Source organism: Artemia franciscana, chromosome 9 (assembly GCF_032884065.1).
Source record: "Artemia franciscana chromosome 9, ASM3288406v1, whole genome shotgun sequence".
In the NCBI taxonomy this organism is placed as follows: Eukaryota; Metazoa; Arthropoda; class Branchiopoda; order Anostraca; family Artemiidae; genus Artemia; species Artemia franciscana.
Window position 1 is genome coordinate 27,522,989 of NC_088871.1, and position 26,848 is coordinate 27,549,836.

At 33.7% G+C, this 26,848-nt stretch overlaps 1 protein-coding gene across 4 annotated transcripts in view; it reads left to right on the forward strand.

Moving 5' to 3' along the window:
- The window catches only part of LOC136031216 (protein unc-13 homolog B-like), a 467,059-nt gene extending 444,155 nt beyond the window's left edge, over positions 1-22,904 (forward strand). For 3 of the 4 annotated variants that reach the window (XM_065710597.1, XM_065710594.1, XM_065710595.1), the window contains 5 exons: positions 1,477-1,659; positions 3,343-3,441; positions 8,421-8,583; positions 16,527-16,653; positions 19,130-22,904. In XM_065710597.1, the coding sequence (XP_065566669.1) occupies positions 1,477-1,659; positions 3,343-3,441; positions 8,421-8,583; positions 16,527-16,653; positions 19,130-19,297 (740 nt within the window). In that variant the 3' untranslated portion in view covers positions 19,298-22,904. The remainder of the gene's footprint in view (positions 1-1,476; positions 1,660-3,342; positions 3,442-8,420; positions 8,584-16,526; positions 16,654-19,129) is intronic. The other variant, XM_065710596.1, reaches the window with a different exon arrangement.
- Positions 22,905-26,848: the final 3,944 nt, after the last annotated feature.

A 26,848-nucleotide genomic window follows, 5' to 3' on the forward strand; every position in this document is an offset into this window, starting at 1 on the left:
AAAACTCACTAAAATATACAACAATTTCAATATTTTCCCACAAAGCCCGCTGTTATTATTGAAAAAAAGTCTTGTTATAATGAAAAAAGTGCTCTAAACCTTCCCCAACAACCAATTGCTCTAATATTTTTAGAATTTCCCAATTTCCCCAAAATTCTATCTAAGCTAGAGTTTCATTGTTTCTAAGAGGAAGGGAAAAATCATGATGTTTTCAGCACGAAGAATTTCTCTAGTGGCATATTAGCTCGTTAGGAGAAAGTAAGAGCTATCTTCATTAGTCTCAACATCGTTTTTATTCCCCGTGTAGCAGAATCTCCTTATTAAGGATGGTATTTTGCAAGAAAAGTCCTTTCATAGATTGAAAGACAGAGTTGTCATGGCTCCTTTAATTAAAAAAATAGTTTCTTGTAAAAGTTTATAATATTTAGAAACGTTCGATTCCAATCATGATTGGTATACTACTACTACTGCTACTAATAACTCACTGCAGCACCAAGCCGCCTGAGGCCAACTTAATTATACTTAAAAAGAATTGAGAATAAGAAAGATTCACCAATGTATCTAAAGAATATGCTTGTTTTTAAAGGCATTCAAAACCTTGATTTGTTCCCGTAGGTTTGATTGAAAAATGCATTATTTTACACTGCTATAATGATCAGCACAATCCCCAAAGTGTTAATGCAGTCTGAAAAAATAAATTAAATGAAATTGGACTAATGATTAGAAAAAAAGATTATTTTTGCTCAATCAAAATTATATTATTTTTCGCTTTGCCGAGAGCGTAAAGGTTTGCGAGTGGAAGGTGATGGGGCTAATCTCTAATCTAACAAGCTATTTATATTTTTATAAATAATTAGCCAAAGAGCCTAAGATGATCGGCATAAAAGAGGAAACATGAAACATCTTATGGTGTAAGCTCTTTGTGAGGGCCAGTTAAAAATGTTCGGCACCCTCCCCAATACACAAAGTCGTTAGTTCCTTATCCCTCTCCCCCCTTCCTCCAAAAAAATTTGAAAGTTTCTATTTCTATTTCTTCTCGGTATCCCAGCTGCAAGACTAAAGGGCATACTGGGCATACCACTAGTGACAATTTAGAAATTAGTTACGATTTCAACCCCTTCCCCCAACCAGAGCCCTACAAGCTGGTGCTATAGCTTCAGAGCATTAAATTGGACGCGCTTGTAGCGTAAGGAACTGTAAAACCGAAAAACCAGGTAAAAACTGCAGTTTTAAAGCGCATAAACACAATTGATTCTGATCATTTGGTATTTTAATATTGATTCTACAGTGTTTGTCGGTCAATTGTCTAGTGTTCTAATGCGCCCTCATTATACCAACTATATTTATAATGCATAAACATTAGGCCTAGAGTTTTTTTCTAAAATCTTGTAAGGATCATAAGCATTTCATATAGATCCTTGAAATGGATCTATGTTTATATTTGTAACAGCTAATTTAATCCATGGTCTTCGTTAGTGCCGCCAAACCTTTACGCAGAATGGCGGAAAGATCAGAGGGAGAAGGATGTACTTCCCAAAAACGAAAATGTAAAAAAAAAAGATAAGAATGACATAAAGAAAGAAGAGGAAAGAGAACACCAGGATGACGGACAAAGTCAAAAGAAAGGAAAGAAAAAATCACCACAAGAGTGTTTCAAAGGTACAATCGAAGTAGTACCATAGAGTAAACATTTAGTTGTCGATTAGATTTTGAGTATTTTAGAAAACTTTGACCTGATATATAGTATAATAATTCACTAGTTCAACTCAGGTACGTACGCAGGGTGTGGAGGGGATCAAGGGACTTGAAATTTTCTAGGTTTATGGGCACGCCTTACTCAAATTATTAACAAATCCTTAAATAAATTATTTTGTTTTATTAGTGAGCTCACAGAAAAAAAAATTACTGCGTACTTGCCTGGTCCAATTTGTAGTACATAAAATTTTTATATTCAAAATTGGGGAGAACAAAGAACCAGCGAGAAATAATTAGATTCACAGGTTATAGATTTCTATCCAAAATGGAGGCAAACTAAAAGCATTGTTCATAAAAATTACAAACAGTGAATGCAATGGGATATTTTTTTTTGCTGGCTCCCACTTGTTCCTCCAATAACCTTATACCAAATTTTATATGCTTGCAGTTAGTGAAACAATGTGGTGATATGACCACTTCTATAAGAACGACGTAATCATGCGTTGCATAATGCTCATGGTTCTTATTTTGCTTTTTAGCGGATAGTTATTCAGCTTTTTTTGTGTTTTGGCAAATTGGTATTATTTGTGCATCAATAGTGTATAAAATTTGTACTAATGTGCATGAATTTCAAATATGATCTTAGTAGCATTCCTACCATTGCTCATTTATGCTAGGTTTTTAAATGGATTATCATTTTATTATAGAATTTCCATAATTTTTATTTTATATCTCCATGTCATTTCCTTACAATAAATACCTTTCTGATAATTCTATACGATAATCCTTTCCTCAAGTCTAAGAAACGGTGTAATTATGGCAACCATTATTTTTATATAAAGCAATCAATAGCTAACATCGTTTACAGACAGTTTTTTATTGCTAAATTGACTGGAATGAGCATAAATTAATTATCTAATAGTTTTGATTTTCTTTTGATAATCTTTTACGAAAAAAAAACATCAGAATCACCTAATGACGGTGTCTGGCTGTGGGTGAAGGTGGTTTAAACCAACTTTGAGATTCCTGTCGCATTTTCAGTGATAATCAAAACCCTTTCGGGAGAACTTGTGTTGTGAAAATAGATATAACCGATTAATGTTATTGAAATTACAACCCAAATCATAAATATTATACTGCTTGTACAAATTTTATGTCCCAAATTTCTTGAATTAAGCTTGAGACGATAGAATAGGCATTTATTACGATTTCTGATGTCTTATGCAAAAAAAAATTAAGCTGAAATTTCCGACTTCACTCAAAAATACTGCAATATGAAATAAATGAGTGTGTAATCTTTAAAAGAGTAATTGTTAAGATCCCTAGCACTTACACGCTACTACGGTCTTTTTGCTTATGGGTATATCTAACCCCCCCCCTCCCCAAAAAAAAACGTTCTAAAACAGGGAAGACTCGATAATCCAATGTTATAGGTGAATAAACTTCATATGTTTCCCCTTATGTGCCCGATTGATTTTTCTGTAGCGTTTCTAATAGAAATTATCTTCTAATTCCAAACTTTGAAAAAGAATTTATCAAGGTTTAATTTTTTTTTACCATTTAGCATTTTCTACTTGAAAAATTCTTTAGAATGCTTCCTTTCCTTTGCTGAAATTAATTAAATCAAAAGACAGCTCTTTCTTTCAGATATTTCAAGTATTGAAGAAGGAAGTGTCGGAGAAATCAGTGTGCAAGTAGATCTTTTCACCCATCCAGGGTCAGGCGAGCACAAAATAACAGTCAAAGGTAATGCTCAAAAAAGGTTAATGTCTTCCTGTGGCTGAAAACCATAATATGACCAAGATGACTCATATATGACCATAATATGACCAGAGACTTTTTGCTCTCCGGCTATAAGCCGGCTTAAGCCATTCTGTGTAGACTGGAGCAGATGTATTAGTCCCTGATCTGTAGTGCTTCAGACACCATTGCTTTTCTTGAGGCCAAAATAATTTCAATGATTTAATGATATTAAAAGTGCAACTTGGAATGTTACAACGTTAAAAATAACTATCGTGTAACCATTCTGATTGATGAAATCAGACGCTTTAAACTGCACTTGCTAGGAGTTTCAAAAACTCATTGCCCAGGATTAGAAAAAATGAAACTATTTTATATAGAATTTATTTATTCTGGTAGGAAGGATGGAGTACATAGATAAGGAGTAGGGCCCATGATGAATAAGGAAAGCACTAAGTCTTGTTTATTTTGGAGAAGTATCAAGAATAGAAAGCTAGTCACTCATTTTATGACTAAAAAGTGCAGAATATCAGTTATAGTAGTACATTTCCTTGTAAAACTAACTGAAGGAAATAGAATTGACCCCGATGAATTTTCCTAACAGCTACAGGAATAAATAAACAGGGTCCTAGATAGCAATGTGATGTTTTTATTAGAAGATTGTAACGCCCTTGTCAGTAAAAATAGGTATAGATGGTATCCTACCTTAGATAAATTCGGTGCAGGAAAAAAACAGGAATGGCTACGGACTGCTACAATTTTTTTGGTATAACAATCTAGTTATAACAAATCCAGGATTCGGTAATAAAATCCCGCATAAGTTAAGATGGTGTTCACGTGATGGTAAGACAGCTAAACTTGTTGACTTATGTTATTGTAAACCGAAAACTGGCAAGATCAAGCATAACAAAAACAGCATTTGATCTTGCAAGATGGTATGGATTGCAAGATAAGTCATTCTTAGAATTGATCCAAGCAAACACAGGATGAGGCTAGTAATTTGAATTTTTGCTGTTAGTGGCAGCATCAAACTATTCTTAGACCCTCAAACAAATCGCAATAGTTTTGATTTTGGTACCATTCGAACCGAAAAAAAATTCTCTACAACGAATAAAAAATTGACCAAAATCGCACGATGTAAAAGTGACCGTATTTTGTCTTTTCTTCTGAAATAAAGACTTTTAAAAAAAATGAGTTTCACGTATAGAAAGTTGGTAATAGGTAAATCTGGTACGTAGATCACCAATATGCACTTTGTTTTTTTTGCTTTGAACGCTCAAGTCCCCACTCTCTCCCGTAAATCTAGCGTTGATATAGGTATGAGAGAAACATTACACGAAGTTGAATAGATACAGGAAATAAAATTGGACTGCTAATACAGAAAAAAGTGTCCTGGTCAATTCCCCCCCCCATCACATCCTTCACCCTAAACGTGATCACCACAGATTCTTAGAATCCAATAAGCAACTTATCACAATTAACTAAATCATTGATTTTAATTTGAACAAAAAATCACAGATAATTTGAAATTGCAAAAGGCTTGGAGATTTATCACATTCATTTAATTGATTAAATGTCCTCTTCATCTTCGATTTGGACCTGAGCAATGGGACAACTAGTTCCTTGGCAAGATTTGCAAGCAATGTCAAATTGGATGCCATTTTGATTACAGCTGCACCGGTCACTATCACAGGATCCCATTCAACCATACTTCACGACGGTGAGAATTTTATTTGGTGCCGTCGAAAGATCAGTAAGCATAAGTTGTAGCATGTTGTTCTTAATTCTCCATCTGTAATTTTAAGGTTCAATGACAGGGCTCTGAGGCCCTACCCAATCTTGTACTTGAATACAGGTTCGAAACAGTAAAATTTCGCTACTGCTGAAATGGGAGGTAGATTTTGGGGGATGGACGAAAGTTGCAGACATTGTTACTTTCTGCTGAAGGACTCTCTGTCAGTAACTGTCAAGATTTTCAGTTTATTTTCCACTGTACAATATAGAAAGTGCAGCCTCTGCCACTATTTCAATCTGCTCTTTCGTAGGATCAATTTGAAAAAACGTTGAAGCATTTTCCCTAACCTGTTCATTCTCTCTCGGTCGTTTAAGCGGAATCCCTTTGCCAGTTCCATGTAGACGGGAAGGTGAGTGATATCTTTTGTCGAAGCAACGATGTCGTAGCCATCAAAGACAAGAATCAAGTCTTGACATTTGGCCGAAAGGTAGTTCCAATAACGGCCTAAGATTTCCGAATATATTTATTTCTTCGCCCAGGGAATCCTGTAAAGCAAAGCGCCTAAGACGTATGTGCGATTCAGACGATATATTGTTCCCACAATATCAATTTCTGAAAGTCGCTTGATAGCTTTTACTAACTCTGGTTTATTTGGCTTTCGGAACGTGCCAGAATCATCAAAAAGCGACGCAAGATAGGAGCAAAGTTCATATCTGAATGAAGATTCTTCTTCCATATTCAGTCTTTTGGATATTGTTAGAAGACGTTGAAACAGTAATGAAGAATCTAAATGGTGGATTTCTCCCCCATTTGTTTGCTTCAAAGACCTGTCTGATCCTTCCGTTTGAATGAATGCTCCTTCAGGGAATTCCCTACCATTCCGTCAAGAATCGTCAAGACTTACACTGCTTTGTCAATAACAAAGTCAATAATTATTTTTGCGTTTTTGCAGTCCCTCTGCTGCCTTGAATATACCAGACCCTTTGTGTTGGTCGCTTGCTTCCGGCCCAACCCCGACCTCCTCTATGTAAAACCGGGTAAGACATTCTTTTTATACCGTAAGTATAATTATAAAGTTATGGATATCTTCCATACATCTCTTTCATTCTAGTAGAGAAGCAGTATTTATTGGCAATAAAATGTATCCTTACTTCTGATGGCTCATAGTAAAACACACTCATCACGTCCTTTCACTGTTCACCAATTACAGTTTGGCAAAGCCTACCATGGATCCTGAATGCAATTAAAAAGTGAACTAAAAGCCATAATTGATCAGTAAGCGTACTGCTTAGACGTTCTTTCAAACTGTAATGTCGGCTAAATGGGTCAGCTTGTTCTTGTGGATCACCAAATCTGTTGAATAATTTCTCACGAAGAGCGTTGACGAACATTACAAATGCGGGATAATTTGAGATGTGTGCAAAACCATTTATTTGATTGGGTGTACGTTGGGGGGGGGGGGGGTAACAAAATACACAAGATACTAGGATACGAATTTTTCGTAGTGTTTCGGTATAGAAAGTGAAAATTTCCTCCGCGTGGATCTGACTCCGTGTAATACCAACGCATATTAATGCAGGCTTTGTTCCGCGTGTTTATTTCGTATTTCGTGGATAAAGGCTGTTGCATATATATCCTGAGTATCCATTTAGGTTTTATTAATTGTGTCATTCACCCTTTCCACATTTTCATCGTTATCTTCTCTTGTTTTGCAGTTAAGTAAAATGCAAAAGAAATAATCAAAATCTGCTGCTAACATCAAAGCATCTTCATTTTAATTTCTTGTTCAAAATTAAATTTGTCTGTTTTGCTTTACTACTTCTTATATGACAGAATTCTGGTTTTCAGTACATTTTTTTCCACAGTTGTGTTTAACCTTACGATTTAAATTAATAGAACCAGGTGTGATTACTGTAAGGTCCAAATTCATAATAATAATTGAAAAAAAAATTGGAGAGAGTAGGTAAATATGGCATCGAAGCTTTGGCACAAAGAAAGATTAAATTCAAAAAGAGTGTTTTTCAACCGAAAGCAAGGAGCAACGTTAAAACTTAAAACGAACATAAATTTTTACGCATATGAGTGGCTTCGCCCCCTCATCAATACCTCGCTCTTTACGCTAGAGTTTCGAATTTTGTACCAATTCTTTAAGAATGACCCCTGAATCACAAAGGGTTTAATTCGTTTTATAATCAATTTATCCTATTGACTTAATTTTGTAAGGAATTGTTTGAGAATCTTCAATGATGTGAGACGCATAGAAAACGTTCGGGGTTATCTTGAATTTCTGGCTTTATACCAAGTAAAATTTCGAAAGCATGACCAAAATCACCAATAACTATAAAATATGAAGAAATTGACCAAAAAATATGGAGGCAATCGTCTTAAAACAGTTAAACATTCCATACAAAGGCTTTTGCATAGAACTTATAGCCTGTATTATTAACGGTTATGCTGTATTATGTTAATGCATACCAGGTATTAGGAGAGAGAGGGGAAGGTCATTGGGCAAATACCTTAGAAATGGGGGGTCGTTGCATCCCCTCCATGCAAACACTTTTTTGAAGCTCATAGGTGTAATTAATATTTCTAGCTGTGTAAACGAAAAAGAAGACAGTCAGCCATGATAAAAAAAAAAGACATGCGATTTATCTGTAGTTTACATATTTAAGCTTAAATTGAAGAAACCTCTCTGATAAGTTCTCCTTTGATTTAAGAACAATTTGTAAGACTAGTTTCTAAAAAAAAACGACAAAAGTGAGATTGTCTTATTTTTACGATGCTTTAAAATAAAAATATATGATTTCACACCCCTACAAATCTAAGAATCTCACACCTACAAACTATTCAGACATAATTTCAATTTTGTAGTGAAGCTTTAACGTTGATACTTTCAGAATGAATAAAGTTATGACAGAACCAATAGTCCGATACTGCAAAATAAAAGATTGTAAGGACCACAAATTACTAATAACAAAATTACTGTTGATATTTTCCTTTCTTTTCCTTTTTTCATACTATTTAGCTTAAAGATCACACTATAGCGTTTTTTTTATTTTATTTCAGTTTAATTAAATGTTTACCGTTTTATATTTATTTGCCCAGATTTTAAATCTATAGCTTCTGAATGACAAAAATACAGAAACTTGAAATCAACAATTTGTAATAAAGTATTTATGGGTCTTGAGGTTAATTGTTTATTTTATCTTTTTAGATATTTTAACGGTTTAACAACTTATTTTGTTTCTAGTTGTTGCTGCTAATGACTTGAAATGGCCTGTAGCATCTGGAATGTTCAGACCGTTTGTGGAAATCAACCTCATTGGTCCTCAGCTGGCTGACAAAAAAAGGAAATTTGCCACAAAATCCAAATCAAACACTTGGTCCCCCAAATTCAACGAAACCTTCCAGTTGTAAGTTCTTCATTTTATTTCATCGAGACAGCCCCTTTCAGAAATGTTGATTCACTCAATATTGACTGGGCTAATTCAAAAACTATTTATATAACATGACATTTGTAGGAGCGTGTTTACATACTGTAAAATGACGTTTTCCGATTGATTATGATCAATTATCTTAAAAGGTCCGGTTTTTCCAAACGAACTATGAAAAGTTTTTTTCCTGACAGAAAAAATGTTTTACCTTGAAAGCGTCCATTGATGGTATAAGTTCTTACCCAATGCATCTTTATTTCCTGAGTAATGAAGCTCCAAAAACTGTAGCAGTATAATGATTAGTAAAACACAATAATAAAATGTTTAAACTAGTAATTTTGTTATTAATCGTGTTTGCTGATACCAGGATTGTGTCAATTTGACACGCTTTTATTATTGACCAGCTTTTTATGTAGCTGTAACTGTCATATATACACTGGAGAGAGTTTCCTAAAATTGGGAGTGTCATAATTCCTTCCCAAAATTGCCTTCCTCCGTTAAATCAATCTTTTGGCCTGAAACGTGTCATCTAGTCTCCACTCGAATAATTACTTTGATTGCTTCTTAGGCTCGGAATTGTATGTCTGCACCGTCATTTTTTAATGTTATTTGAGTCGTTCTAGCTATGACGTAATAGTCAAATTTCGTTTTAATAGTTTTAATATAAGAATGTTGTTCTGCCTTATATGAAGCTATTTTCTTTGTCAGTTATTTTTGACAATTTATATGATGTTTGCAAGCTTTGCAAATAGTATGAATCAATCAATGCCACAAAACACCTTCGTTGGATAAGGTAAGACATTCCGTTAGAATTGCCTTGAATTAAACCCGTTTATTTGACCTGTGAAAAAGGATTTCTATTTATCTTGGAAGCAGGAAAAGTTCTTTTATTCCGAAACAAAATGCTCGTCGGGAAGAATATTATTTATAAGGAAAAGTAAAAATAAAGAACAAATTACTGTAAGTAGGATATTAGGCTGCATCCTTCAGGTACATACACAAAACTTTGATACAAAAGTTTGATGGCAAATTTAGTTGTCGTACAACCTCAGAAAAATATAAAAATCAGATGATTTAATGGTAATCATAAGAAATAACATTAAAGAAAATGTAAAGTAATCGAAAATAGGAGAGGGGCATGTTTCCAAAGCTCCTTCCCCCTCCTTATAAGTGCCTTTGAAAATTAAATAAAAAAAAATAGATTGTGGTCTGTGAAATTTAAGCAGTATCTATGTCAATTTGTATCCCTCATTATGTAGTTAAAGCATTACGATAATGCAAGGGGCTATCCCATAAAGTTTTATTAAAAGATTCTGCGACTTATATTCAATTCTCTTTTTTTAAGACTAAATTTGACTGACCAAAAAAGTAAATTTTTGAATAATTTACGTTTGTTTTAAATTTGACTTGGCATATTACTTAATGTGTACTCGTCTTGGATTTTAATAATCCCCTTTACTTTCCTTTGGAAAATCGTTTCCAATTTCTTGGTTTGAATTACGTTTTTTGCAAAGACAAATCAAGTGTGCCCATGATTCGGTTGTTTTTTATCAGGGAAATCGTATCATGTGAGAAAAATTCCAATAAAATCAAAAAAATTATCAAGGCCAATAATATATATATATATATATATATATATATATATATATATATATATATATATATATATATATATATATATATATATATATAGCTGTCATTTTTTGGCGCTTTTATAGTGTCTTTTCATTTTCTTTAATAGCGTAGAGAAAATACGAGTCAGACCTTATTACGAAAGAAGGGTAAATGAGATAAAAACTGTCCCTGGTGTTTCATATAAATTTATTTTGCTTCATAAATCTTCTTTCTGAAACTTTTTTCCAAGAAGTAATAAGAATCTTTTCACATCACTATTTTTCTTTGCTTTTGTCACTTTCAGGAATAGGTTGAAAGGACTTTTTCTCTCTTAATAACTGTTATTTCAAGAAAGCTAACTCGTATATATGGGCTTGAATTAAACCGTCTATAAGAATTAATAGTAAATTAATTGTAACTCTTGTAAAAAAAAAAGACCCAAAAAACAAAATGAATAATAAAAGATATTTGCATCAGAAGAATCTGTTCTTTTCTCCCGATTCCAAACATACAAAATATATCAATTTTGAATATACTCAAAACTGTTACTAGCATATCAAGATTTGCAGGGGGGAAAGTTTCCAAATTTAGTCAGTTATTTATCCAACACAATGTTTGTAGGAAGGCCCAATAACCGAAAATTTGGAGTTGCACTTACTATAAATGATGGTAAGATGCTATTAGTGACAAGATAAGAAGATCAACAATCTGGACCATCGGTTGCGACAACACTAATTCGCGCAGCTAGAGCAAAGGTCATTGCTAAAGTGTCTGAAGTAATCAAAATCCAAAAACGTGTCAAAAGTGAAAATGAACAGCAAAGACACGGGCAGTTACAAGATACACAAAAACAACAATTATAGCGTATTAAAAAGGAAAACGAAGAGCAAAGACACACGCGGCTAGAAGATAAGCGAAAGCAAATATTAAAATTAGCGTGTCAAAAAATGAAAATGAAGGTCAAAGACAAACACGGTTTGAAGAACAGCGGCGTCGTAATCGTCGTCACAACAATGTATGGCACAAAACCAAGTACATACGTATACAATTGCCATAAACTCAGTAAATGTCACATATAAGTCTTTGGGACCCTTCTACATTGTTTGTATTCACTATGGAGCCCTCCATTTTCTGGAGGAAAGATTAGCAAACAAACGTAATTCATTTTGAGATTGCTGCTTGCATGGTCAAATTGCAATGTCACCACCTCAAATTTCAAACGAATTGGTTTGCCATTTTTCAAGACGATTTTTCAAGTTTCATAAATGTTTTCGAAACTTGAACTCGTGTTTCATTCTAGCTTCATTCATTGTAAGCGATGATAGAACGATAAATAGTCGGAATATATTTTGCTTTAAAGCTGGACAAATTTGTCACAAAATCAATTTAGCGGCACATCCGTCAGAAACTACTGAAGGTGAAATTGAGCCACCTTCATATGGCCAAATATACTTTTTAGACCCCAATGAATCTGTTGAGGAGCACCTCACACATCCTTTAGATTGTGGGATCTCTTGTAATCTAATGAATCTCTTCGAAGAAATATTAAGAGACACAAACGACTATGCCAAAGGCTACGAAAAAATGAGAGAAGTGAAAGATGATGTAAATCAACTTGCTGCTACATCCGACAATAGCCTCCAAACGTGCAGCTTATTTTTCTTTGTCAGATGGTGTAGATAATAGAATGTTCAACCCTCCTACATATAATGAAGTATATGCTGTGCTTAGTCTTAATGCTGACCATAGTTTTCTATCAAATAAAATGGTTGTAAAAAAAAAGTGGCAAAAATCTTGTCATTTAAAAAAATACTGACCATCGGATGGAGCCCTCTACCTACCCAGTGCCAGCTGGAACTTCAGGATGGTCAAGGGGTATACTACTTCAGCCAGATTATGTAAGTCCTCCACATATAATACGGCTTAAATTAACGAGGTGTCGTATCGTTTTTGATGTGAACATGTGAAAAGCCTTTCTGTGCAAGCTCTAGCACCAGACCTGCGTTAGATTGATTTTGATGCTTTGCATTTTGATGGAAGACTTTTCGAACAGTACCTCGTTGATACCGATATTCGTGTTGAGCGTGATCATATTGACTGGATATAACCAGAAAATTATTATGGGTGAAAACTACTTAGGTGTTACACGACTTCTTAAAGACTTGGCCTTGAAACAGGATGTATTCGTAGGTGACAAAGTAATGCTACCATCATCATTCTTCGCATCAACACTGTACTTTACTGAACATTTTGAAGACGCCTTGGTTATTGTTCGTCACTTTGGACCCCTAGATTTCTTTTATTACTGTGACTTGCAATCCTGATTTGCCTGAATTTGAAGAACCAGCAAGTATAAAAGTGATGTCAACTCTATTATTGAACAGTCATCTCAAGATCGTCGAGATCGCATTACTCGAATTGCAAAACTTAAATTTGACGATATAATCAATGTATCCATAAGGGAGACATATTTGAAAAGGTGGCAGCATATGCATATACAATTGAATTTCAAAAATGTGGATTACAACATATGCAGTTGCTATTGATCATGATGACTCAGAATCGAATCCGCATTCCAACTAAAATTGATTATCTTATTTCAGCTGAAATTCCCAATTGCAACGATCTATTATCAAGAAAATTAGTCTTAAAGTGGATAATTCATAATCCGCGTGGGAACTTAAATCCAAATGCGAGTTGTATGATTAATAAAAATGCAAAACTCCAGTGCCGCTTCTGTTTTCAAAAGTGGCACAACTCAGTCACATCTCTAGTAAATGCTCATAACCAAAGTATCGACGTCGTTGAAATCCCAAATGAGACAAAATGAATAGAGAAGAATTTTTGCATGACCGTGTTGTTTATCGAAAAGATTGTAATAATAGCCGAATTACTCGTGATAATCGTCATGTTGCCACATATAATGCTCATATGCTTATAAAATTTCAATGTCACATAAATGTCGAACATGTAGGAAATATAGGTCCGGTAAAGTATCTATTTGAATTCATCTACAAGGAATTTATTGTGCTTCAATAAAGATTGTCGAAAATAAACAGTAGATGGTTTACAATGAAGGAGAAGCCTATGTGGAAGGACGCTGAATTACACCAACTGAAGCATGCTGGCGATTATTTAGTTATGATATCCAAAAAATGAGCCATGTTGTTCAACGTTTAAATGTTCGTTTGCCAGGACATTACCTAATGCAAAATATCAGCCAAGCCCAAAAAGATTTGGTATATATTGTACAACGAGGCTCAATGTTGGAAACATATTTTTGACAAAGAAAGGCATTAAAATAATGGCACTAAAATAAAAAAAGAGGGAACTTCTCTAGTATTGGGAAATTTCTGAACGCTATAGATGGAATGGCAATACCAGTACATGGGAACAAAGAATCCGTCGATTACGTGTCATAGGACGGATTCACAATGTAAATTTTGTGGCTTTTTCCGACTGCTTCTATTTGCGAGTACTTGTGTATCATGTGAAAAATGCAGCAAGTTTTGAAGATCTTAAAATAGTTGATAAAATTGCTTATTCCACATACAAAAAAGTATGCCTGGCTCATGGCCTTCAATTCGACAATAAACATTGGTTCGACACCCTAGAAGAATCAGCATGGAAAATGTTGAGACCTCTGAAAATGACCAAACCTCGGAATTTCTAAATTCTAGGGAATCACTGAAGATACTATGTATCGGCTTCAGCAAAGAAAACACCCTGAAATTGTTGACAATATTTTACAGGCTGTCAATAATCCTAATTATGTTGGGGAAAAACATTTTTTCATAGATGGACCAGTTGATACCATTAAAACATTTGTCTATAAAACCATGTACCACATTTTGTGTGGAAAGAATCAGAAAGTAAAATATATGGCTTATACAAGAATAGCAGCAACTTTATTGCCATTAGGACTAACAATACACAAGACCTTTGGCTTGAAAGTTCCACTTTCGTCAGATTTGGTTTCGAGTATAAGACCTGGTTCAAGCAAAGCTTTAGAATTTGCCAAATAGATGTTTTCATACTTGAGGAAGCAACCATGCTTCCCAAGTATGGCTTACAAAATACGGATCATTTGTTGCGCTCCATTGCAAATCCAAACTTGCCCTTTGGTAGGAAAATTTTGGTTGCTGGAGATAATTTCCGAGAGTTTTTATGAGTTCAACCCCAAAGTAACTGCAGTGAAACACTCGATTTATCAATAAAAAAAGTCATCTTTGGAGTTATTTAAAACATATTTCCTTTAAGAAAAATATGAGGGTTGAACCCGAAGAAGAAGCATTTACAAAGTACATCCTAGAACTGGGAAACGGAAATCTTCTTAATGAAGTTGAATTATCGGAAGACAAAATTTCCAGCGGCGATTTAATTAAGGAAGTTTTTGGAGAATGTTTGTCAAAACAAAGTTTTAATTTAATGAAGGATCGAGTTATTTTAGCTTCAATCAACAAAAAAATTAGTAAATTAATGCTAAAATTATCGATCACCTCCCAGGAGAGTACAACTCGTATAAAAGTTACGAATTTGTAAAAGATAAAGAAAAAATGGGATTGAATTTACTCCAGAATTCCTCAATTCAATTGAAACTGTAGAATCGACACCACATGACTTAAAAATCAAGAAATATAAGATAGTTATGCTTCTGTGTAACTTAGATATTTCAGAAGGGATATGTAATGGTACTCACCTTATTGTTACTGAATTATGCAACAACACAATAAAGGGGAATATCATTACTGGGGAAAACAGGAAAAGAAGTTCATATTTCTCGACTTACAGTGGATTCTAGTAAAGGTCAACTTGGATATACTATTCAACGACATCAATTTCCATTTCGACCCGCATTTTCCATGACTATAAATAAGTCGCAAGGGCAAACGTTTGAATTTGTTGGCTTCGACCTTAGCACTCCAGTTTTTAATCATGGAATGTTATGCGTGGCATTTTCTCGTGTGAAAAGACAATGTAGCTTAAATGTTCTGCTACAACCTGAAAATGAACGAAGAGCAAATAACAAAGTGTGGAAGGAAGCCCTGACAACTACCAACAAATAGTCTTACTGTTAGAGTGAAAGTCTTACTTTCTTTTTTTTTAATTAATTAAACGATTAGTAATTACAATAAATTGTACATAATTGACATTTCAGGTCACAAGAACGATCTAAATAGGTCAGGACTTTAAGAGAATTCATATTTTTCCCAAGGGTGGTTGCAACGAGCCTGTGGTGCGTTCTGACATAAAGAAAAGGCTCATGTCTGTGGTTGGAAGATAAGCGACGACAAGAATCCATATACAGAAGCCTGCCGCGTGCCACATGCTGGGACCTGGCGGCGAGGCCGACGGGTTCCCTGTGCTATGTTATAACTGAGCAATAATTGTTTATTTACGTATGTATTTTTTCTCAAAAATTTTCATATTTTTAGAAAATTGACATCCTGGGACATTCTGGCCTAAAAAATGATCTAGATATGTCAAAAGTTTGAGAAAATTCATTAAGAGCCTTAATTTTGGAAAAATATATTTATGTGAGTGACGTCATTTTAACATTGCAGTGAGGTTGTCACACTTGTCGCAGTTATTTGGAAAAATTTTATGAATAGAAAAGTTTACATTAAACTACTTAAAGAGCAAAAAACTGGTAATTACAGACAGATCTGTATTTTCTTTACAAAAGAAAACCTAAAGTTTGAAGCTTAGTACAAATCGTTGTTAGAAATCGGAATTGATTCAGTAATCGAATATTTTCGAAATGATACAGTATGAAAATACATTAAATTGCAAAAAGAGCAAAACATGGCGAGTTTGAGAAAATCCGTTCAGAGCCTTAATTTTGGGAAAAAATATTTATGTGAGTGGCCTCTCACTCACACTATCGGTCTTGGCTTTATTTTTAGTTAGCCATGGATTGATGGAAACTTGATTTTATTTCAACAATCAACGGACTCAGACATCAAGACATGGTTAACTGGAGGTAAAGCCAAGACAGAAAGTCAGAGTGAGAGGCAAAGCTAGCATAAGCCTTTTTGACGATTGTATAAAAACGATGTAGTTTTCACTTGTTGATAGATAGTCTATCATCCATCCATCCATGCATCCTAGGGCAGAACTGAAGTAGATAGTCATAGAACTAAGGGATGATTGATATGCTGCTTCGTAGAAATAATTTAACTTAACAGAAGCGCGTGTATTATTTTGTCCTAGTCTTCTAAAATAATTTCAAGTCTGTTCTAACATGTTTTTCCCTGTTTGGTCCATATCGTTTCTAAGTGCTAATTAAAATCTTTCTTTGATTATAGTGTTGTTGGTAACGAGGAGCTACTTGAAGCGTTTGAGCTGCATATTTGTGCAAAAGATTACTGTTTATTTGGGGATAACAGTTTAGTGGGTGTGGCTATCATGCAGCTGAGAGATATTGTTGATCAGGTAAGTTTTGTCTGTCTAAGCTACAATAAATCATCTTTTTCTAATTTTGTTGTACTCCCAGTTGAAAAATTGCCACTGAACTTTGTTAAACAGGACTAAAATTGAGCCGTGTTGGAGAAAATTTTTAATACTAATACACAGAGACATTGCATTTGGAACTTTCTTTCGGTTAACGTGTGCCAAAATTAACAAGCCATACTCGGACCATACATGTGTCGGACCAAATCTGATTCTATCTAATTTCTCTATTAATAAAACTAAAATTCGCTATTAATTGTTATCAAACTGCATTTAAATCTAACGCTTTTTAGACGATATCTATCTTAGTGACTGTAGTAGCTTTTACTTTCGCTTAGCGTTTACCAGCATTCATTTAAGAAAGGATCCTTTGAGATTCAGTATTTAGGTCACCTTTTTGAGACTAAATAGTGGCCCTTCCCTGCTGCCATGAAAAATATTTAACAACCTAAGCTAGACTTAGCTTTGGCTGGTTTTGTCTGTGGAAGATGTGTGAACAATGTATTCCTTCAATCACACACTTTAAATACTTTGCATACTAGATTTGCACTAGTATCATCCTTCCTAGGCGACACCACGATATTCGTACTAACTGGTCTTGCAAAAAAGACCCAGCAACTGATATGTCGATTCGACGCCTTGTGCGCCATCAAAGACTATGGAGGATCTTTATGTTTTTTTTCCCCTTACCATTGCATTTTACGAACTGGAAAACATTTTCCATAAAATAAGTGTTTCAAAGAAAAGTATAGAACCCCATCAAACCAAAAATCAGCAGAAATAAAATCAAATAATCTATCAAGCGTAAAACTACCTCAAATCAACATCAATAAATAAATGAAACCCAAGATGAACAGAAATTACATAAATAACCGAGTCAATCTCAAAACAAGCATAAATTAACATGAGTAGGGCTGACAACCTCCATACCTTTTCAAGGCCGGAACATTATTTGCACTTTACTGAAAAAATATATTTTAAATGTTTTCACTTTCTAACTTTAATAAATCAGAAATTATGCAGGCTAATTCAAAAAATAATATTTTTTAATTTCCGGAGTAAATTAAAACTCCTTTTACTCCTTTTGAGGAGTAAATCAAATTTACTCCTCAAAAGTTACAGTTTAGCTTCATCTTAATACCACTTAATACAACTTAGTACCATCAACCGGTTCTGAAACATTGCCAATACGTACTCCTGAAAACCTGTGTGGGTATAGTTTGGGCTGTAGTAACAGTAGTAGCAGTAGTAGTGTCACTAATAATAGTAGTTTCAGTAGTATTTGCAGCAGAATTAATAGTAGTAGCCTTAGCTTTAGTAGCAGTGATAGTAGTAGCATAGTAATAATAGTAGTATTAGTTATAATAGTAGCAATAGTAGTAGCAGTAGCAGTAGTATGAGTAGGAGCAGTAGTCTGATAATGCAATTATTGTCTTTAGGTTAGTTTCAACATCCCCCATAACAAGCCCTGTAAGTTTCAACTTCACACTCAAAACTGCTCCTAAGATGTTGCCGATATGTCCATTTAACAACCTTCTTAACATATGTAAACCTTCTTAACGATACGTCCATTTAACAACAGTTCCCCCCCTCCCCCGACATTTCCTTGAAAATTTCAACTTCGTACCCTTAGGCATAGTAGTAATAGTAGTTATAGTAGTAGTATTATTATTATTAGTACTAGTAGTAGTATTAACAGTAATAGCACTAGTACTAGTAGCAGCCGTAGTATTAAAATATTTCCTTTTTGTCAGTTGAACATCCCCCTCCTCAAGTCCTGGAAGCTTCAACTTAACAGAGTTTGCCACTGCTATGACATTTCTGGTATGTCCTTTCGATAACCTGTATTTTCATAAGCTACTTGAAATTTTTATCTTAATGTTCTTAATCTTACAAGTAATTTCAATAGAAGTAGTGGTAAGAGTAACAGTAATAGCATTAACAAAACTAGTAAATGTAACAATAGTAATAGTATTAGTAGTGGCGCGCACATATTATCTTTTGTTCGATTGATCTTCTTTAATCATTCTCTGAGAGTTCCAACTTAATACACAAATCAAATCTAAAAATATTCTCTTTTGACAATCAGAATGCATACACTGTCTTTTGATTTAGTTTAAATTTGCCCTCAATATTCTCTCAAGCTTTACCTTCATGAACTTCGCCATGAAGGTATAGTATCACAGTTGTTGTTGCACATCCTGCCGTTTAGTCAGCTGAACATCTCCTTCGTGGTACTTCAGAAGTTTCAACTTGATACGGTAAGCCGTTCTAAGACTATTGCTGATGTGCCCTTTGGACCCCCTATTCATGTTAATACTGCGTGCCTCACTGCAACTAAGTTGTTGCAGTTGAAGCAGCAATTGGAACCTGAAAAATACTTTTTTCCGTGTTTTTCTTGTCTTTTTTTAGAATGTTCTATTTTCTTTTAAGCAATGCTAAAATCTCTTCATTCCAGGGATCATGTGCATGCTGGTTATCCCTTGGCAAGCGCTGCCATATGGATGAAACAGGATGGACAATACTTAGAATACTTTCTCAAAGGACAAGTAATGATGAAGTTGCTCGAGAGTTTGTGAAACTTAAATCTGAAGTTCGTCCAGAAAATCCCACCAGCCAGCCTTAATTTGTTTACATCAACACTAAAAATCACTACGTACTTCTTAGTTGAGTTTGAATCGAGAAAAACAGTGGCATTTAAAGCTGAAAAAAGTGCCAATATAGCAAATATTAAGTTTTTTGGTACTTCAATTTTCCATATCCTCGTTATTTTTATGTTTAGACTAGATTTAGATTGAACTTTCACGTTATGAATAAGAGTAATTAATTAGCTAGTTTTAATCTATTCCATTTTTCTGTGATTGCACTTTGAGATCTGTATCATTCCAATTGTATTATTGAGTAAGTGTTGTGAGTTCCATGCTATAGATGTATTTTTGTATTATGTGCTTTTCAGTATGTCTTCTTTGTCAAGAGTTATTATTCGTTCAACTTCAGCTCATTTGTTTTCCTTTAATTAAGTTCACTCGCATACGTTTAATTTAATGTCTTTCTTTTCCTCTAATTAAGCTCTCGCGTTTTTAAGATGTCGTTTCTAATGAAAAGAATATAACACAAATGATAGATCAAAATTTGGTTAACACTGACATTCCATATGTAAAATTCAGCTGAAAAGAAAACTATCTAAGAAAAATCTGCTTAGAGTTGTGACTTTGTTAATTTAATTATCGGATGTTCAGAAACAATCTGAATTTAAAATGTTTTCGTGTTATACTTATTTCTAGAAAACTAAGTTGATAAATAGTCCGGTAGCATAGACATTTTGTATGCTATTTCAAACATGTAAACTCCAATGGAAAAAAAACTGTGTCCATCTCATATACATCTTGGAGCACCACATATGCAGGACAGCTACACCACACGTTGCACAATCCCTGTAGCACCTGTCACACTTTCGCCAAGCTTGGCGCGTGCCACCTGGTGCATAAGATTTCTGAAATTTAGCACCATTTCGAAATTAACAAGAGGAGTCCAACATTCAGAGAGTCGAGGAGCATGGGCTATGTAATTATTTTTTTTCAAAATTTTGAATTTTTGACCTCCCCTCCTCCCAAACAACGCCACCGATTAGGAGGATATTCTACAACAGGCATTGAAAACAATAAATCTTCGAATCAGGCTAAATCGAACAAACTTCTTCCATACACTTATCAAAATGTTACAGCAAAATTTCAAACTATGAATTATTATCGATTATTCCATCCTATTAAAAATTATTTATTTATTTTTACATAAACAAGAGAAACCAAATTAAGTTGAAACCTTTAATTTACTAATAAGCTAAAATAGGGCTCTTTTGATTAACATTTTTCGTAAGTTCGTTTATCTAAACTATGTTAGTTTATTTATCGTAAAATAAAACATTCAGTAATTCAATATCTGCAAGTCCCTTTATATGTTTTATTTGTTTTTTTACTTCTGACATTCAAAAGACGCCAACCTTTATTAGACATTATCTCTATCAAACTTTACCTCTTGCACGTAGTACCAAAGTTTATTATGCAAAACTGTTTTGATTTTTAAGTTTTCCATTCTAGATTGAAAACAGGAAAATAAATTGTATTCCAAACAGTTAAAGAACTTGTTAAAATTGTAAAGTAAGAAGCATTAAATAAATTTCAGAAGATCCAGAACTTTGAATAAGTGAATTATTGTGGGTAGCTGATAGCTATGTTTGGGATCAGGTCCTTAGCAATCGTCGAAAGTTCTTTATATTCTAGTTATGCGAAAGCAGGAATAACTCGAAAATTAAAGAATTTTGAATTGACTCTTGTTTCACAATTCAAGCAGTAAAAAGTAATAGACGTACCATTTTTGTTTTATTTTCTTTTACATTGTACAAGCCAAAAAGTACCAAGTCAAGGAGTATCGGTATCTTATAAGAACGGAAATTGTCACTGGTGTTGTAAAGAAATCACCAGCGCCATCTATCATTGACACTTTTTTAATCTTCTGGGGTAATATTTCTTAGAAAATAAGGTAAGACACGCATTACCTAATTTTGTATCAGATTATCGACGCTTTTTTGACAGGCATTACCTAACTTGTTTTGCCAATTACACTGATTGAACTAACTTTGTCTTATTAAAAGGCTAAAAACTAGATGACACTGATGTTTTTTTGCAACGCTATTGCCAGTTTCCACTCTTAGAAGTTTCCTGTGCTCTTTTCACCTAGCAACAAAACATGCAAGATAAATCATTGCCAAGCATAATCACTGAACATAAGCCATGAAGTCGTGGAAGACCTTAGATCTATATTGCGCGGAGCTCACATAAGTTAGGGCCAATACTCCTTTTCTCCTTTTTCATGTAAACTAGTTTTGTTATTGTAAATAAATAAAAGGCTTGGTCAAGGTATCCCTTCAATAACAGCAAAGGGACTACAACTGCTACAGCTTATTTTACAGTAAAACTAGCAGTAGTTTTAGTATTTTAAGTCGGTGAATCTTTGTTATTTAGTTTTAAATTAACACGGCTTTATTGTTATTGTACAAGCTTGTTTCTACTTTCAACTGATGAATTAGTTGCAAAAACTTATAAAAATAAGAAATGTTTATGCATAATACGTTTTACTCTTATCTGATAGTGTTTTGACTGCTTTTATACACTAACAGCTATTGTTATACTTGTATATTTTATTCTTAAAACTTTATGTGAAAGTATTGAAACAAACAACTATTTCAGTTATTGTTTTCATAATTTTTCTCGCGTGGGAAAGTCATTTTTCAACTATTCCGTGAAAAATTCTTACTTCTAAGGTTTAAATAATTGTTTACGCTTTACAGTATGTGGCTGAGTTATATGGTTTTAACTTGCTATGTAGTAAATAAAATTATGTCAGGTAGACTTTGAGCTAGCAACAGGAACAACATACTTGGTTCTAATCACGTCTGACACCTCCACCCCTCCACCACTCATGAAAGTAATATTATACTTAAAGTAAGGAAAGTTAATAAAGCTCATAAAAATGAATAATCCTCTTTTTAAAATGATTTTTTAAGAAATACAAAGTTATTTTCAGAAAGTTGACAGGGCACGACAATGCAATAAACATCGGGAAACTGTCATGTGTTATAGTTTATGTTTAAAACTTAACCAAATCGATATCTAGTTTAGCCTGTAGGTATTATTGGATGGTAAAACTCAAATTACGCAGGTGTTAAGAAATGCCTTCTGCAAAACGAAACTTCTAAATATCGTTAGTTGTGGATTTGGTCTGACCCTTAATATTTATTTCTTTTTTTTTAGAAAGAAGTCTACAACCCTGTATAAATATATGAAATTGCATTTTGACGGTTGTACCATATTTTTTGTAACTAGACCCATACTTAAGCTAAAACGGGGTGTGATGTTTTGAGAACATGTTCATTTTGTCATTTCTTATCATATCACCCGACATCTGCTTAGTGACGTATGATAACTGCATATAATTCGTTGGAAAATACTAACTTTCATAAGACAAAACTGTTCTTGCCGAGCTTGAAATTTGTTTTTCAGACTATATCAAGAAATAAATTCTTTAGTAATGGACGTAAGCTAGCACAAAATTGTGTTTGTGTTTTTATTTTTCTTATATAACCATGTTAAAGAAGTAAAATAGGTGCCTTGTGTTTATCATTTGTTTGTATGTGCATATATGTGTGTAAAATAAAACTAAGGATGGATGTTTCATTCAACTGTAATTACTTGAAACAGCTCCTGGAAAACTCACGCGTAAATTTAGTGTTCAATACCACATTCCAAATATGATAATATCTTAGCAATCTAATCAAATGATTGCTTGTGTGGTTTTCAGTCAATGAATTGAAAATCTGTAAAGTCAACTTTCCAGTTATTAATAATCAGGTGGCTGAGTATAAACTGGCAAGCAATAAGTTCCGCAATGTTATTGAGTTTCATTCCTTATATAATCTAATTGAAAAGTTCTCAGATGTTTCTGGAATCGACATCAATGTCAATATTATTGTTAACATTTCAAAATTCAAAAAATTGCTATTTTCCGGTTTAACAGAAATTGTTTTAACGGCTGTAGTGGATTTTTTCAAATTGAGCTAAAGGCTACTACTGCTAATTTGGCAGTTTGATACAAAAATATGCTCTTTACAAAAATAAAACAAGCAAGGTTTGATCTAAAGGCACCAGTCATACAATCGATTACTCACCTCTGAAACATCGGTGGATGTATTCTCTTCAGTCCAATCTGTTCTTTTTGTTTCTGTTTTCTATTTTATTTCTTCCTTTTTTAATATTTTCAATCATTTTCCATATGCAACATAGTAACATCGAACTACGACTGCTCAAGACTTTTTTTTTAAGAGAACTTTTTTTGTTTCTGGGGGGGCCGATAAAAGACGGATCCAAGAGCTTTTTTGAAATACTTATAGCAAATGTCTTAAGAGCTTATTGCACAACACCATTATTTCTGGACAGATTTATCTGTAATAAGAATGATTTATTAGGGAAGAAGCTTGAAACATGGAAAATCAAGCTATCTGTGGTGTCAACAAATGATAACTCTGGGGTTCAAACGACAACAATTTCAAAATATTCAACCGCCACCTGACATTTAATTGGAAGTAAAGTATTAGTATTTAGCTGCAGTAAAAAGTTATTAGAATAAATTTTGTAAAAATTATTCGGTTTAGCCCGACAAGCGTCTTCTTGTACTGTGACGAGCCTGTATACTCGAGACGAGACAAATGCTGTTCAGCCAAACTTAGCACCAGGAATACACTGGATCACTTTTTGTCACTATGTTCAGTCTACTGTTTTTGAGTGGATGGTGGCCGTTATTTGTCCCTTTTGTGTCTGTGCTTTTGGAATCCAGGGCCTGATGTCTAATTTGTGCCTGTACTTCTGAAATCAACCCTAAGAATCGATTACGTTTTTCTTTGTAGCATACCAGGATTTAGCCTAGCATCCCTGTTGTTTCATCCACTGGGAAAGGGGCTTAAATTCAAGAGACTGGTGGATCAGGTGCTCGCTTTGATGTCGGAAACCGTGCCCAAAACATCGGAGCCTTCTATTCTTGGGAATTTTAGATAATAAATGCTTCTGACTACACATTTGCATTAATTGCTCATTGCTTATTCTTTTGACAATTTAAATTTTCCAAGCTTTCTCTCTGGCATGCTTATAAACATGAAAGTGCTATAGATCTGTTTTTAATATTCTTCGGGCTAATTTCAAAACTATTGATGCTGTGCTTGACTGTTATAGGTTTTGAACACAAACAAGAAAATTATATTTCCACACCGTGCCGTACCAATTAATCACAATTATTTACGTTCTCTTTCCCTTCATTTTTTTTTCGGAAAGGTTTTCTTTGTTGCATATAATTAGAGTAAAAACAATATTTACCTCTATTATTGTTAATTGCATATTCTTAGTATGCAATAATTATTCTAGAAGTTATTTACTATAAGCTTAAAATTAACGAGTTTTGATCTTTTAAGCTTTATTTCTCAATTTAGTTAGATAAATGCGTTATGAAAATTTCACAATCATTTGAGATTAAAAGGAAAGATTAAGAATAAGAAAAGTTAAACAGGTACATTAACTAGCAAGAACGTCGTAGTCTTGGATAATTAATTTCAAAAAGCCAAAAGGAACAAATGAGACAAATGTTTTGAAGAAAATAACTTTTATATTGATTCTAGAAATTTTAGGATAAGAAAAAATCTGTCGCATGGAAAAAATGTGACAGCAAACAGAATTTCTGAGCAAACAAAAGTTTTTCTTCATAGCTGTGTAAGAGTAGGATAGCTGTGTAAATAATAGAAAGGGATATCAGCTGTGGTATAGAAAGAACGAAAAGAAAAACAAATTTAGAAATTAATCTCTACATACTGCGTAGAAAAAGATTTTTTCAAAATACAAGGCCTTTTTTTTATTTCTGTCTCGTTTCAAAAAGAAAAAGATTATTTCTACTGGTAAAGATTAAATTTTACAGTATTAATTGGAAAAAGGCACTTTCTAACAAAACAATACATAATGTTGGCTATCGTAAAATAATTATGGGTCACACGAAAATTAGAACATCCTAAACGTCAGTATATTGAGCTTCATTCATGCATATTCTGTAAAGCCTTACTGAAATTATAAAATTTACAACGCATGGCCTTAGGCAAAGTACTGATAACAAATTTAAGATTGCTAATTTTGAATTTTCAGTTTAATGTTTCTATAATAGTTTTTTTTAACTGTAAACTATGAACAAAGAGACAAAAATTTCCTTCTCTATGACCAATGGCTCAGAAAATTGCTAGTTCAAAATCTGGGAAACGATCACGATTTCTAAGAGCTGTTTATTATGTAATTTATAAATATATAGGTAAAAAAGTTTCCTTAAAATTCTATAGTACTTCTAGAACAACTTGGAAATGTATGTGAATATTACTTATGATAGAATAATAGATTTCTTCTTTGTTCTGTAAGATAAACTTTTTCTTTTTCATATCATCTAGTTAGGGTTGTCTCACGACTAATGGTTGAATTCTAAACCTTAATAGAAAATTGGATATTGTCTTTTCTTCCATTTCGTGATTGTTATTTCTTAGCGCTTCTCGTGTTAAATAAAATTATTTCCAGGTTTGTATAATAGTTAACAAGCTTTGCTAGGGTAAGGATTGATAAATGCGAAGGATTTACAAAATAGCAGATTTGAATTCAACAAAATTGCAACAGAACATGACAAAAAAATTGAAAATCATTTGTTGAACAGGTAATTGAACACTTCTTTAAAAAAAGAAATAAAGACATATCTGCGGTCGTCATTCTCTAGATATTAAAAAAAAAAATCTTATTTTCTTATATACAGCTGAAATTTATATACTAGGGTTCTCAAACATGTACTAAATTTGATAACGTAACACCATCTAGACTGCACCACTTTCCGGTTTTTTTTTACCCTATCCTAAAACCAAGTACTTTTTTTAAATTTATTAATTTTATATGGATGAGAAAGTATAGCTTTTGTTCAGTTTATAGCTTTCGATCAGCTTAGTTCTTTCAACTGATAAAATAGCTAAAATAGATCTTAGAGCAAAAGGCAGAATATCTACGAATTGTAAACGATAAGCTTCTAAAGAAAGAACAACAAAAGTAAAAGACTTCTAGGAGATAGCAGCTTTGTATATGCTATTGATTTCTGGCATCTTGGAGTGCTACTTGTTCTACCACGTAAGGCTCACTTCCATCCTGCTTGATGCATGCCACATGGGAATATTTAAATTAAAACTTTTTACAGATGGTGGAAGAGTATTAAACTACAACGTCCACGTAATATTCCAATTCCAGAATTTGTATGAGGGTCTACAGACTGTATACAGTCTTTTCACCCCTTTGACTTCAAGATGGCACTAGCATTCCTTCTTTTTCATCCTCTCTTCTCTTCTGTTTGGTTTGTGGGAAGTGCGAGTACTTGAGCTACCTGTCCCCAGCAGTTTAAAGCCAAGAGGCCGGCCGGTACCAATACGGCTCTTCCTACTTACTCTCGCTCTCTTCTGCACAGTAGATCTTCATTAATAAATTAGCTCGTTTTCCATTGTCTTTTTCATAATTTGGATCATCACCCTATAGACCGGCCTTTCAGTATTAGGAGGTAGTTGAAAACT